The following is a 13,786-nucleotide window of genomic DNA, read 5'->3' on the forward strand; positions in this document are numbered from 1 at the left end:
GGCGGCGCGAGCCTCGCCACCACCTGACAGGGTGATACCCCGCACCGAGTGGTTCGAGAAAACGACGGGAAAACGCCAGCCAAGTTGGAGCCGCCCCAAAGTCGCTACCATGGACAGCGCCGGCCGCCGTCCACCCGACTGACCCGAGGAACTGGCCTGGGCTAGGGCTCATTTTTACTAATTCTGGCGTCTGCTGGCAAGATTCAAGTTCCTAAACTCAAGGTCTGCTATCACCCTCTTCGGTCCTGCCTGGGCTTGTTCTTCGCAGTTCAAAGCAGACATCTTACCCGCAGCCCAGCGCCGCTCGCTTCCTCCTCCCCTGCAGCCGGGTGGAAGACGGGCGGGCGCAGGGCTGGTCCCTACCTCTGCCTTTCTCAGACATTTCCTTCTCCACCTCGGGCGGATCCTCTTTTCCACCCTCAGTCCGTTCCCAGCTCCTGCAAGCCGCTCCCCCTACCCCCCCAATTTCCTCACTTATGCCTGCTAGTGTCCTCATTTCCCACATTTCTTCTCTGGCCCTTAGATTACTCAACCACCAAGGATGAAGCCTATTCCCGCTACTCCTGGCCTCTTTCTGTGTTTAAACACGAGGACAGGTATGTGCTCTTCCAACAACCCCCAGCCCGGGCATCCTGCTTAGGCACAGCCCAGGCTAGACACCCAGCAATTGTGACTTTCGGGCTGTTCTGGAAAACCCCAAGGACAGTAGTCTCTAAGAAAAAGTTTTAACAACAGCAGAACACACTCCAGAGAGGTACATCTCCCTCCCGGTCACCCCTTGGAGCTCGGAGCTTGCAGAGCTGCGGCAAGCAAGCAGGCAAACCTGGGGCGGGTCTGGGGTGAGGCCGTGCAGCCGTATCCATTCCCAGCAAAAAGCTTTCAAATGAACCACAGCTATGTCATCAGTTTTCTGGTGTCGTTAGTACTTCTCTGTACACCGACTCAAGCTTCTGGACACATTTTAAAAAACAGATTTATTTATGCATGCAAGAACTGAGATGTAGGCCAGAGGTGGTGGGTGGTGAGAGGACTCACCAGAGACAAAGTGGGGAGCAGAACAGGTGGATCCACTGAAATACACTGCTGAGGGGAGCAGCCGAGAGACAGGTCTGCGGTGCCCTGGGGGACACTCCCTGGCTGGGGATCGAGCTCATGCTGCAGTGACTATGGGTAGCTGCGTAGTGCTGTGCTTTAACCTGTTGTGGCACTAGGGAGGTCCCTGGACCCATTTTAAGTATCTGAAATTGCAAAGTCGTTACAGATCTGTCACTGCACCTATATATTCACGCCTAGCCCGATTTTTTCAAAACAATCAAAACAGGATGCCAATTATGATTTTAACCCAAAGGTATTAATCAAAACAACTTTTTCCTTTACAACAAGAAACCGATGTAACTTGAATTTACATAAGAACTTAAAACTGACAAAACACCTGACTTTTTGTTTTACAACTTGGGGTTCAGCAAAAAAGTTAATTTTGGGAAAAAGTGTATTTCAAAACCAATCTCCCCATCCCCCTCAACAAAAACCACCTTCAGGCCCTCCCTGGTGGTGTAGCGAGTTAAAGCACAGCACTGAGACGCTAAAGCCTCTTCCGCATGAGTTCAATCCCTGCTCCAGAGGTGATAACATGGCACAGCAGACCTCTCCTGACCTGCCTGCTGCTCCCCTCAGCAGTTGACTTTGTCAGCCAGTTCTGCTCCCCACTCTGTCTCTGGTGAATCCTCTCACCGCCCCTGCACCTCTGGCCTGTTCCCCAGCTTTGTATGCACAAATAAATAAATCTTTAAAAAAAAAAAACACCTCCCTTTTTTTCCATAGGAAGCTAACTTATTAGTGGTTTTTTAGGGCCCTCCCTGGTAGGGTAGGCCTAAGTCTCAGCACTATGAAGCTGTCACCACCAGCCACTGCATCCCCAGACAGGGAGGGACCCGCATGGCAGCAGACTCTCCTGTCTCCCTGATGCCCCCGTAGCAGTGCTTCAGTAGACCCCCTGTTCTGCTCCCCACTTGGTCTCTGGTGAATCCTCCCTCTCACCCATCACCTCTCACCTTTACCCCAGTTCTTATATAACTAAATAACTTTAAAAAAGTGGCTTTTTACCAGAAAGAGAAAGAAAAATACCGGATGGTTCGCTCACAGCAGGAGTATAATGGACCAGGCGAGAAAATAACAAAAATAATGAACAACCATATACCAGAGACATTTTGTGGGGGTGGAGTGGGGAATGGGATCAAAAACGGGGGGGGGGGGGTGAGGTGTGCACGGGATTATGGTGATGGCACACGGGTGACTCGGTGATGAGAAACCCGCGGGGATGACAATTGACATGGAAAAAAAAATGTACAAAATGATGTAAAAATAAACTGTTATAAAAAAAGAGGACAGAGAAAAGTTTCAAAGGGTAGGTCAGATTTCCATTTCTAGAAAGCACCATAGTATTTTGACTGTGTTTTGTTAGATTGATGTAGTAGTTAAGCAAGTGAAACCATAGCTGCAGATGTCTTAATGACTTAAAAATAATGTGTTCTTGAAAACTGACCAGGTTGTCATTTGGGTTAAGATGTATTTATAGAAATACCATTGTATCTCTCTTACACTGATGTTTGTTGTTTAAACATATACATCAGTTATATTTAATAAAAAAGTAGTTAATTAAAAACAGACATGTAAAAAAAAAAGTGGCTTTTTAAAGCAGGAAAGGGAGTCAGGAGAGAAACCACCCAACAAAGGGCTCTGTGTAAAAACATTTATTTGTACTAATGTTTAGAGTACAGGAGCTAAAGAAAGAGAGAGACCTCAACTCCAAAGCAACAGTGAATCAGGCCCGCCCACAGCCACGAGGAAGGCCACTCCAGGTGTCCAGGCGAGGCTGCCCCCTACTCAGCGTGTCACCAGGCAGAGAACAGGAGTCAGGGTGTAACGACCTTACCAGCTGCTAGCGAGCGTGCAAGGGAAGAAAGGGGTGTCAAGTGGCTCCCCCGTGAGCCAGGAGCCAGAAACACAGAGCAGGAGGCAGAGACTCCAATTCAGTTAAGGGCAGGAGCTGAGTGCCCAGGTCCAGGAAGAACAAAAAGGGGATTTCGGAGGTAGGCTTTTTCATCGAGTTAAAAAACAGGCACATTATCCAACGTCTCCCTGTGGCCCCCAGCTGGCCTGGCCCCCTGATGCTTCTGCTGTCCCCACAAAACCAAAGGGAATAGGAAGGGGAGCAGAAGACAGGAAATCCCAAGGGTGGGGAATGCTTCGGTTGCTAGAGACCACCTGTGGCAATGCGCAGGTGAGCCTAAGGAGAAGTTGGGATGAAGCTGCCCCTGCCCATGGGCTGGGGTGGTCAGGGAGGGTAGAGCCAGAGGGCAGCTCAGGCAGAGGGTCCTGGGGAGCAGGAGCAGGAGGCGGAGCCACCGGAGGAGGGGCAAGGCCAAGCAAGCAGCAGCACGAAGGGCAAGGGCAGCTCCCGCAAGCACAGCCACAGCCCACTCAGCGCTCACTCCCAGCGGCTCCCAGCAGAGGCCCCGGCCAGGCTCCCTGGGGAAGGGCAAACCCTGGAGGCCACAGAGCAGGCAGAGCTGGGAGAAGTGAGCTGTGCCCCCGCCTTTCTGAGACAACACTGAACCCTGTGATCACCAGGGCCGGGGCCCAAGGCAGGCAGAGTGAATGCACTTCACGAGAGCAGTGAGAAGCAGCCCGCAGGTCAGCCTTGGGGCCGTGTGCTGCTCCGTTCTCCCTGAGGGCCCGGGGCCCGAGGCGGTCAGAGCTGTCACCCCAGCTTGCTGCCGCCAAAGGCAGGTTGGCACGACCACCCCAAGGTTCTCTGGACTTGTGAAAGACAGGAGGAAGAGGAGGAGGAGGAAGTTGGGTTGGGCATGAAAAACAAGACAGGAGGAGAGACGGCCCTAGGTGTACGGGAAGCGGTGGCCACATCAAGAGTTGTTCTGGTTCTGGTAGATGGAAGCTTTCTCCTTCAGCAGGTCCAGACACAAGTGGCAGCTCCAACTTCCTGCGGAGAAGCACACTGGGTGAGGACAGATCCCACACCGCCCTCATCTGCTCCTCTGCATTTCCACCCCTCGCCCCAAGGGGCAGGATCAGTGCATGGATGTCCCACAGCAGCAAGGTTTCAGGGTTATCCTGAGCTGGGAGGTTCTGGGGTGACCACAGTTCTCAGCAGCGATGGGAGGACTCGCGGCCCAGAGCTGCTTCAGAACACAACAGTGGTTTGTTTCAGGCTTGAGATCACAGGCGCCGACTGTTCTCCCGGGGGTACAATAAAGGTGCTGAATAGACACCCTAAAGATGCCAACTTTGAGCTTCCCACCTACCCCAGAGAGGGGCTCCTGCCAGTGGGGCTTGAGCAAAGGCAAGGGACCACATCAGAGGAAAAGGGGTGAACTGAATTTAGTTTCATAAAAGAAGAAGAGCAGGAAATAATGTCCCTGACAAGAAAACTACCTTACACCTTGTTTATTATGGTTAATACACTAATATGGTTAGAATTTTTTGGGCTTCTCTTAGCCCTTAATGCTCTGACAGCTAAGCACAATCATGTGTATTTGGATGTTATTCCAGGGGAAAGAATCCACAGCTTCTGTTTCTCAGAAATGTGACGTGACCACGTGAAAGGTCCTTTCAGTCCCCAAGGCCCACAGGCGGGCATCAGAAGCTGTTCTGTGAACAGCAACACTTCAGGCCAGGACCCACCTCTAGTCTCGGTGACATCTTTTCAAACTCCCTTGAAACATATGCAAAAAAAATCACTGATTGTCTTCTGGGTTCTCTTAACTGGCTGCAGCTGGACTTGGCCCTTTGGTCAGTTTGCTGACCCATGTCTAGACCATCTGAGGGCTGCCAGGGCCCCACAGCTCCGAAACGCCACACCTCGGGGCGCAACAGTACTGCAGCGGGAAGGCCCTTCCACAGTGAAGACAATTCCATCTGTGAACCGTTACTTGAGGCCCGAGGCCGCTTTCTCTGCAGGATGTCAGCGGGCAGCCTGCACTGCCGTCAGCTTACAGCAGGGAGCACTTTCTCTGGTGAGTCAGGCTGACCCACGTGCTCTGTGCATCCACAAGCCCCCCACATTTCCACAGAGGGGCTCTGGCATGGAAATATGGCCAGAGGACTTGCAGCAGACAGCCACTTTGGCGGCACCACTGGCTTTGCTGAAAGGCCCCCGAGGCCGGCGCGCCCTTAGGCAAACTGCCGGAGGGGCACAGGCTGTGGTGGCCAAGAGTGGGGGGTGAGTGAGCCAACTCCCTTCTAGCGCAGGGGGAGGACACTAAACCTGGCCAAGTTCAGAGAGCCGACAGTGAGGCTCCACGTCACCTGCCGGGGCATCTGCTCAGCGCCTGTGCCCTCTGGTTGCCTGTGTGTGTGGATGCGAGACCAGTGATAGTGTGCACGTTCAACTCCCGAGGACGAAATGCTACGAGAGCATTCCACAGTCAAGGCTAAGCGCATGTGCCCTAACCTGGAAGAATAAACCACTAGAGAGAGGACTGATCTACTGTACTTGGTGGCACTCCACGAGCCACTCAGAATTCCTGGAGTAAGGGGTGCGAGCCACTTACCTTCCGGAGGCTCAGACATGGACGGGGTGAGACAGTACATGTGGTAGCCACGATCGCAGTCGTCACAGAAGAGCAGCTGGTCCTGGAGAAGCGAGATGAAGGGGGACTCATGGGCCAGTCAGGCCAACGGCGGTGGGCCGGCTAGAGGCGTCTGCAGACACTGCTGCTCCTTCCAAGGGGCCAGGAGAGAGCAGACATGGACTCCGCCAGGAAGAAAAGCACCGCCGTCCATGCCACCGGGCCGCGGCGGTGCTCCCGCTGCTGCCTAGGCCTCCACTCCTGCCCCTCCAATCTATCCTCCACAGAGCAGCCAACTATCTTTCTCAAATGTAAGACAGAGCACATCACTCCTGAGGAGACCCCCCAGCAGCATCCCGGGGTACTCAGCACAGAGCCCTAGGTTCCCTCTCCAACCACTCACTGCAGGGTGCTCCGGCCCGCCTACTGGCCTCAGGACTCCGCACATCCGCCTCGAGACCCCTGCGTGTGCCACCTCCTTCTTGGGGACGCGCCCCATCCCCACTTTCTGGCCCTGCCCCTTTCTACCACCCAACACCAACATCACCTCCTCAGGAAAAGTCGCCTCTGACACCCTCGTCAGCTACCCACTCACACTCTGCCACGTGCCTGCTCGTCTTCTCTGCGGCACATGAAGAAAGGCCCCTCGTTTCCCCACGTACTGCTTGTCCCAAGTATGTCAACACCATGAAAACAGGGCCCTTGGCATCTCGCTCAGTGTCCCAAGAACCAGAACGGGCCTGGCCCAGTCCTGCTCAGTGACTCCGGCCGCCAGAGTTCCAGTGGGACCAGAAGGGTGTGTGGGAGGGGCTGGTTCCCTCTGAAGAGCAAGCTCACTTTGGGGGAGCTGTGGAGACAAGAGCAGAAGCGGGGGGCGGGGGGCACGCACGTCGTTCTCGGAGGTGCCGCAGATGTTGCAGCACTTGCACTCGATGCACTGCCAGCGGTAGGTCTTCACAGCCGCCATCATCACGGGAGTGAACTGGAGACAGGACGGGTGCCCTGGGGGAGGGGCCGGTGGGACAGACCGTCAGACGGGCACAGCCAGGGGCCTGGCGGACCGGCTGTGGCCTGGGGAGCCAGTCCCCAGTGGGGCAGCCTGGCAGGAGGGGCAGTACCTGAGCGGCCACAGTCCGAGCAGGACACCAGCTCCTCGGGCTGCCCTGTCTTCTTGTTGATCTTTGAGTCGCCCAGGCAGAAGTCACAGTAGTTGTTGGGCAGGGCCAACCCATCAGGGCCCTTCTTGGCTACAGGGAGGAGAAGCACTTTGACAGTGGGCCTCGGGGCCCCCACACCCGGAGTGGCCCGGCCCCCAGCACCTTGGCTTACATTTCTGCTCCTCGGACCTCTGAGAGACTGGCGTGGGTGGCTGTGAGTCTTCCTTGTCCTCGCCCTCCTCCTCAGCCAAGTGGGAGTGGGCATAGTGGTAACTGAGGCCGGGCCGGTTCTTGTAACGTTTTCCACAGACTGAGGGGGAGAAGGTTGCAGAGAGAAACGTTAGGATCTTTGAGTGTCATATCCTGTAGCTCCAAGTTGCAGGGTTCCACCTGCGGTGGAAGCAACCACCCCAACCCAGTAAGTGCTCTCTGGGATAGGTCAAGAGCCTCAGACCCTGGGCCGCCACTCTCCCTGGCCCTGCTCGCTGCTCACCCCCAGGACCACCTCTCCTCTCCCACGCCAGCGGTGAGAGGCCGCACCCTATCCTCAAGCACCTGCTCTGGGAAGAGTCTGGGGAGCTCCAGATTGAGAAGGGAAGGAAGACCCCAAACCTTTCCCCTCTCAGTAAATGTGAAGGCTCCTGCTACCCCATACGCACCACAGAGCCATCTCTGCTGAATATGGATAGAGATGGGGGGACTGGAACGCTTAGGGATAACCTACCGAGTCAGCCGGGTAGCTAGCTCCCCAAAAGAAAATCAAAGACACTCCTGCATCAGTGCCTGGCCCAACCCTCACCAACCAGCAAGGAGAGCAGAACCCCACGAGGCAGCTTGTAAACGTGATACCAAGAAGAGCAAGGGGCCAGCAGGAGAGGACTAGGGTGAGAGGACAGGGAGGTGAGGGACGGTGGGGAACATTAGCTGACCACAAGTATCTGTTTGGGGGAGAGGGTTCTGCAATGGACTCCTTATAATGCGTCCGAGGCCACCCCATGCAGTGGGCCCCAGCAGCCTCAGGAGCCAGGAGCAAGTCTGTGGGAATCAGCAGTGGAAAAGGCAGCTTCCGGCCGTGAGGGGTGGAGCACACAGTGGCCCCTGCTCTGACCCAGTGCCATTCGAGACTTTAAAGCTAGCTTCACAGGAGACAGAGAGGCAGGAGGAGCGAGGGAGGGAAAGGGGACAGGAAAACCAAAAGGCTGAAAAGTTGCGAGAGCTACCTCTCTGGGGCGCTTTCGAGGTATGCTTTTGTTTGAAACTATCTGAAAGACAGAAAGAAAAGTCATGAGAAGAAGCCTTGACACAGCCGAGACGGAGCAGCAGCAGCAGGAAAGCGGAGCGAGCGAGAGAGAAACCCCGGTGGCCGTGGCACCCCCAGAGTGGAGGGACAGAAGTGGGTGAGTCAGAGGAAAGGGCAGGAACAACATCGAGACACTCGGCAGTGGACTCCTGGGGCCCTGGTAGTCTGGGGCCAGCAGTGTCTCTGCTGAACCCCCACCCAAGGGCAGCAGACATCTCCCGCAGAGCATGCAGGCCCACCCATCCTGAGATGCAGCCAGGGCCACCCAGGAGTCTTCGGGGAAGCCAGCCAGCAGGCAGGCCGGGGCCTGGCCTCGCTGGCCCTCTGAGCAAGAACACAGCCCTCCCTCCTCTCATCGCCAGCAGGCGGGGTCCAGGCGAGGACTACCCACCCAATGGTGAGGCACTCACTGTCACAGGCATAGGGCTTGTCCCGGTCCTCCAGGATGGAAGCATCCAGCTTCTTACGGGCACTGCCCACACCTTTACCCTGCCAAGGAGAGCAACAAGATGCCTCACCAGAGGCCTAGGCCTGAGGAACGACAGTCTCCTGAAGTGGCAGACTCAGCGGACAGGGAAAATGGCAGCAATAGCAGTGAAACGGCAGAGCTGCACTGGTCTCCTCTGCGCTTGTGGGCAGCACCCTGACCCTCACCTTGGATTTCCCCTTGCCCCGACGCTTAGGAGTGTCTTCTTCATAATCCTCATCGTCGAGGTCATCTAGGAAATCATCCGGTTCTAGGATCCGCTGAGTGGACAGGGTGATTAGGATGGGCAGAAATCATGCACACACAGAGCCCCCCAGGCTGGGACCAGCAAGAGGCCCCAGAGGCTCTCTGGGAGCTGGGCCACCCACTCCAGCCTCAAGCACCCAGGAATCCCACGCTGCTCCCGTCAATGCTTTGGGCTCCCTTCCTCTGCACCTCTTCTCGTCCCCCTGACCTGGGGTGCCTTTCCCTCCATTTCTAAGTGACCAAATCAAATTCCACACTTTCAGAAAGTTTTCCTGATACCCCAAGTCTCCACACCCACTGACACCTCACTCCTAAGTCAGAGCCTAGCTGCTTACTGTGTGGCCCTGTGGGAAGCTTGGAAAAGTGCTCTGTAATTGAAATGGGGCCTGCAGCACCTAACCTCCTAAGGCTGTACACCCTGGGAGAATGCAGGCAAGCGTCTGGCGCAGCGCCTGGCCCGTTATTCGGTCTTTACTACTTTCATGTACAATTTTATCCTTTCTGTTGGCAGAGGCCAGGTCTGCTTCACATGTATAACAACCCCAGGCACCTAATGACTTTCTGACAAGAGATGAGTGCATGAGTGTGTACTTGGGAGAAGCCGGAAAGACCGGCACGCAGCAGCCAGTGCCCGGCGTGAGCTAGGAACGAGCAGGCAGAACCCCCACAGTCGGCCTCCTGGCCTCCTTCCTCCCCTGCCTCTCTCCCAGGTGGTCTCTGGTGAAAAGGAGGCTGGTTTCCATCAAAGCTCCTCAGTCTGTTAATCTGGTACCTTCCTTGCGCGACTGTTAGTCACAGGAAACTCGCCTAGACTGTCATCATCAACTCGGGGATCCGGGGCGCCTCGCTTCTCCAGGGGGTCGGTGCGTAATAGGGCCTCCAAACTACTGCCGTCCTGAGAGATCAGCCCCTCCTTCTTCAGAGTCTGGTCTGTGTCTGCAGGGAAGGTCAGGATGAGACGAAGCTCAGCAGGACTGAAGAGACTGCTCTGGGTCTGTCTAGTCAGTGCTAGGCCAGCCACAGGCAGCAGCTGCAGACGACCTGGTGTAACGTTTACCAGTCTTCCCTACTAGACCACGTACTTGACAGGGAGGAATCGTGCCTTATCACTCGTTCTATCTGCGGAGCTAGCAGGAACCTGGCATACCACAGGTGACCTCTTACCGCTCACCAGGCCACCCACAGCTTGGGCAGGACTGTGCTGTACCTGGCTTAATAGATGGAAAGGACAGTCTTGGGTCCTCAGGGGGGTGGGCGCGCCGTTTTTTTCGCCAGCGACGGGCAGGGTAAGAGTATAGCTGCCCTGAAGCCAATCCTGTGGGAGGAAGAGAGAGGAAACTCAATCCACTCTACCCTAGCACTGGAAGCAACTATGCAGCACTTTTGAGATGAGTAGATTCCTCCTGAGTTGGAAAAGGAGGGGGTGGTGGAGGAGGCTGTGGATAACAAGACAAGGGGGAGAGCTTGCAGAAATAGGGGCTAGGTTAGTACACAGCTCACAGCCTCAGCAGGGCAGAAAACAAAGATACTGGTGTGAATCTGTCTACTTCATCCTCTCTGGTATCTTTTTTTTTTAAGATTTATTTTTTTTAAATTTATTTATACATACAAGTACTGGGGTGTAAGGCCAGAGGTGCGAGGGATGAGAGGATTCACAAGACAGAGTGAGGAACAGAACAGGCAGACAGACCAAAATCCACTGTTGAGGGGGCAGCGGGTGACAGAGGACTGGTCTGCTGTACCCTGTGGGTCGGCTCCCTGGCTGGGATCGAACTCAGGTCGCAGTGGCTGAGACAACCCAGGGAGGTGCCTCTGGGCTTCTAATTACAAGATGCCCATGTCCACTGAAGCGTGGACAGCAGCAGGGAGACTCTCACCAGGCTCATCACTAAGGCAAGGCCACTTCCTCCCGTGCTCCTGCGCCTGGACCCTTACCTGGACCCCGGTGCCGCTTCTCCATCCAGATGTAGCAGTTGCTCTGGGCCACCCCCGTCTGCGAGTCCAGGAACGGCAGGCGCACGCTGCGCTCGGCGCAGAGGCGGGCGTTGTAGCTGTGGCACTGCTCCATGGCGTCCTTGTAGTACTGCTCCCCCAGGCTGCGGGGACACAATCAGCAGGCGTGTACGGGTCGGGCGCGGGGGTGGGTGCTGAGCGTGCCCTCTCCCTCGCCACCTGCTGCTCTGTAAGGCTCGGGGCACCCGGCCCTGCCTCTGCAGCTCTGTCTGCCCCACAGGACTCCGAGCCCCTGCACTGGGAAGGCTCCCTGCGACAGAAGCACTACCAAGAGCGCACGTCTCCTCCCGAGCCTTACCAGATGCCAGGGTAAGCCACTAGCAGGGACGAAACTAACGTGCACCTTGGGCCTCTCAGCGCCCCCCGCCCCCAGGCTGCCACACACTGTCTCCCCTCACACTCACGGCTCTGAGTAGACGCCGGGTTTTACGAATAGGCAGAATGTTCAACAAGGTCTGGGGAACGATTAAAGTACTTAGCAAACTGCAGTGTATTTACACAATGAAGTTCTATTCAGTCACAAGAAAAACCCAAACCAACAGGGAAGTCTTTCATGGAGTGACATTACACAATCTCCAAGACAACTAGGGGAAAGGGAAGCTCCAGTGGCGAGCGATACCAAGGTGTACAACAAAGAGGTGGAAAAGCAGCTGCGAGCTTCCGAGGCGAGCGGGGCTTCCTCCTGTATGCCAGGTCACCTCTTCCAACTGGGTGTTCAGGCAGCTTGTGCTGGTGCTGACTTCACGGTCCAGAGGACACATCTGAGAACACCTTCATCTCCCAGGAATCTGCTTTTTCGTGAGCATCGTCATATGCAAATGTCCATCCTCATTCTCTTACCATCAGATGATGGAAGAAAAATCCTTTTCGAACTCCAAAGAGTCGATGTAAAATCTGAACGGAGCGCTCACACCTAAGTGTGTTAAAGCTGGGGGCTGCACAGCCAGGAGTGACACTGATGTGGCGCTACACAGTGTTCTACAGGACGATCTCATTCTCCCTCAGGGTCTCTAAGGCACATTCAGCCCTGGTGTTCAACCCAATTATTCCAGCTCCCATTTATAAAGAAACAGGGCGGAGGCGAGTTCTCTCCTACGGTCTCCAAAGTGCCCGTGAAGGTGTCTGGGACGTCTTGATTTAACTTGGGAGTAAAAAAGATCTCATCTGGCTGCGAGTCACATAAATGTGGACACTGTCCACCCTCGTGGACCTCCGATTCCTCTGCTACAGACGAAGGGGGCTGGACTCCATAAGCTGGGTACACTCTATGAGAGGGAGACCCAGGCACCAGAAGCTGGCTGAGGAAGTCTCTTGCTTCCCTAACTTGAGCTACATCAGCAAGCCCTGCTCTGGAATCTAAGGGGGCTTGTGCTAAGCAGACACATGAGACCACTTAGACAGGGTTTAGCCTCTTCCCAGCAACTGCAAAAGACACACCACCACAACAGGGCAGTGACACCACAGCCAGCCTGGCTGGCTTCAATGAGCGGTAATGACTGTAATTTGAGGTGGGCAGGAATCTCGTGCTGGCGAGGAGGGAACCGACCCGACTCACATTCGCTTGCCTTTAGGAGGCAGCCACGTCCTCATGACAGAGGAAAATTGGATCAACAAGGCTGAGTGTAGCAGCTCCTTTGTCTCTGCTGACGGAATTGATACTGACACGGGAAGTCAAATGGAAGGAAGGAGCAGGCGGGCGGAGGGCTGCAAAGTCAGAGCAAGGAGGCTGCAAATGGTCCGGGGATGGATGAGGTGGTCTAGCAAAGCTTTTATGAGTTAAGTGGGGGTTCAGAAGGCGGGGAAACTGTCACTTGAGAAGGAAAGCTAGGGATGGAGCACTTAGGCTGGGGGAAGAGAGGATCCGAAGAGTGAGAGACCTTGAGAACGCTGGGTTTCTGCTGTAGAAGCTAACATTATTCTCCAGGTCTTGTTACCTAATTCGGAAGGTTTCAAAACCAATCAGTGGCCACAACCATTTTATAGTCTCACTTCACCCTGCATGACGTCCTCCATCCTGACACATTCAGGAGGGCAGAGGACTTACGAAGAGGACAGTTCTTCTCCCAGATGACAGCAAGAGAGGCTGAGCGCGCAGTTTTGACTTCGGTGTATAATCTCAGCTGTCAAGACAGGCTGAGAGCGGCCTGGCAGGAACAGAAGCACCTTCTTAACAGGACAGTTCTGCGGGGAGCTATGTGCTCCACAGCCGCTGGCCAGGACTGAGGGCGCCTTGGTTTCTCATCACTGGTACGCAGCACCCAGCGACTGGTACCCCACGTCTCCACAGCGCTCTCAAGAGAAGTTAAGACATCACAGTCTCTTTCCTGGGCGCTACGGGCACAGACAGTCTTCCCACGGAGGACCCCCTTTTCCTCCACACCACAACAGCCTGACACTCCGCCAGTACAGTAAGATGCCCTCGGCGGGGGCTGATTCCTTCTCGGGAAGCATGAAACCTGTGTAAACCCCCCTTCCACTGGGAGGGGGGCGGCAACACAGAAAGCAGCGAAACAAAGGAGGAGCATCTGAGTCAGGACGGGCAACTATATAAATCGTCCATCAGCGGCGTCATTTCTAAATTGAGGGAAATGTCAGCCTGAAGAGAGAGCTGGGGAGACTGGAGTGGGCAGACCAGAGAAAGCTAATAGTGAATAGTGCTGGGGGCAGGGCTGGCTGCAAGCGGCGGCAGGAGGGAGCTGAAAGCAAGTTGGAGAGAAAAAAGCAAAAAACCACAAGAGCAGAAGGCACTTAGCTTAATGCAAGTGGGAGCGCGCAGAGAAGCGGCTCCTGGCAGGGAGGGAGACGCCACGAGCCTTAAAGGGCCCCAGGGAAAAGCGGGGCTCAGCCCTCCACAAAGACGAGGAGCTGAGTCCCTCGGGCTCGCCCCCATCTCCGCCCTGTCCTCGGGGCGCGGTCCCGGAGCCAGACGGGCCGGCCAGACACCCAGGTCCCCCGCGCCGCGGGCCAGCTCCCACCCAGCGGCGCCCCCCACCCG

At 55.5% G+C, this 13,786-nt stretch overlaps 1 protein-coding gene across 2 annotated transcripts in view; it reads right to left on the reverse strand.

Moving 5' to 3' along the window:
• Positions 1-2,735: 2,735 nt before the first annotated feature.
• The window catches only part of DPF2 (D4, zinc and double PHD fingers family 2), an 11,913-nt gene continuing 862 nt past the window's right edge, over positions 2,736-13,786 (reverse strand). The window contains exons 2-12 of one of the 2 annotated variants that reach the window (XM_012725517.1): positions 10,714-10,874; positions 9,986-10,093; positions 9,551-9,714; positions 8,700-8,792; positions 8,456-8,534; positions 7,966-8,007; positions 6,918-7,055; positions 6,707-6,835; positions 6,478-6,590; positions 5,571-5,652; positions 2,736-4,000 (exon numbers count right to left, since the gene is read on the reverse strand). In XM_012725517.1, the coding sequence (XP_012580971.1) occupies positions 3,924-4,000; positions 5,571-5,652; positions 6,478-6,590; positions 6,707-6,835; positions 6,918-7,055; positions 7,966-8,007; positions 8,456-8,534; positions 8,700-8,792; positions 9,551-9,714; positions 9,986-10,093; positions 10,714-10,874 (1,186 nt within the window). In that variant the 3' untranslated portion in view covers positions 2,736-3,923. The remainder of the gene's footprint in view (positions 4,001-5,570; positions 5,653-6,477; positions 6,591-6,706; positions 6,836-6,917; positions 7,056-7,965; positions 8,008-8,455; positions 8,535-8,699; positions 8,793-9,550; positions 9,715-9,985; positions 10,094-10,713; positions 10,875-13,786) is intronic. The other variant, XM_004682631.1, reaches the window with a different exon arrangement.

The sequence above is a fragment of the Condylura cristata genome, unplaced genomic scaffold, assembly GCF_000260355.1.
Source record: "Condylura cristata isolate star-nosed mole 26May11 unplaced genomic scaffold, ConCri1.0 scaffold00015, whole genome shotgun sequence".
Lineage (NCBI taxonomy): Eukaryota > Metazoa > Chordata > Mammalia > Eulipotyphla > Talpidae > Condylura > Condylura cristata.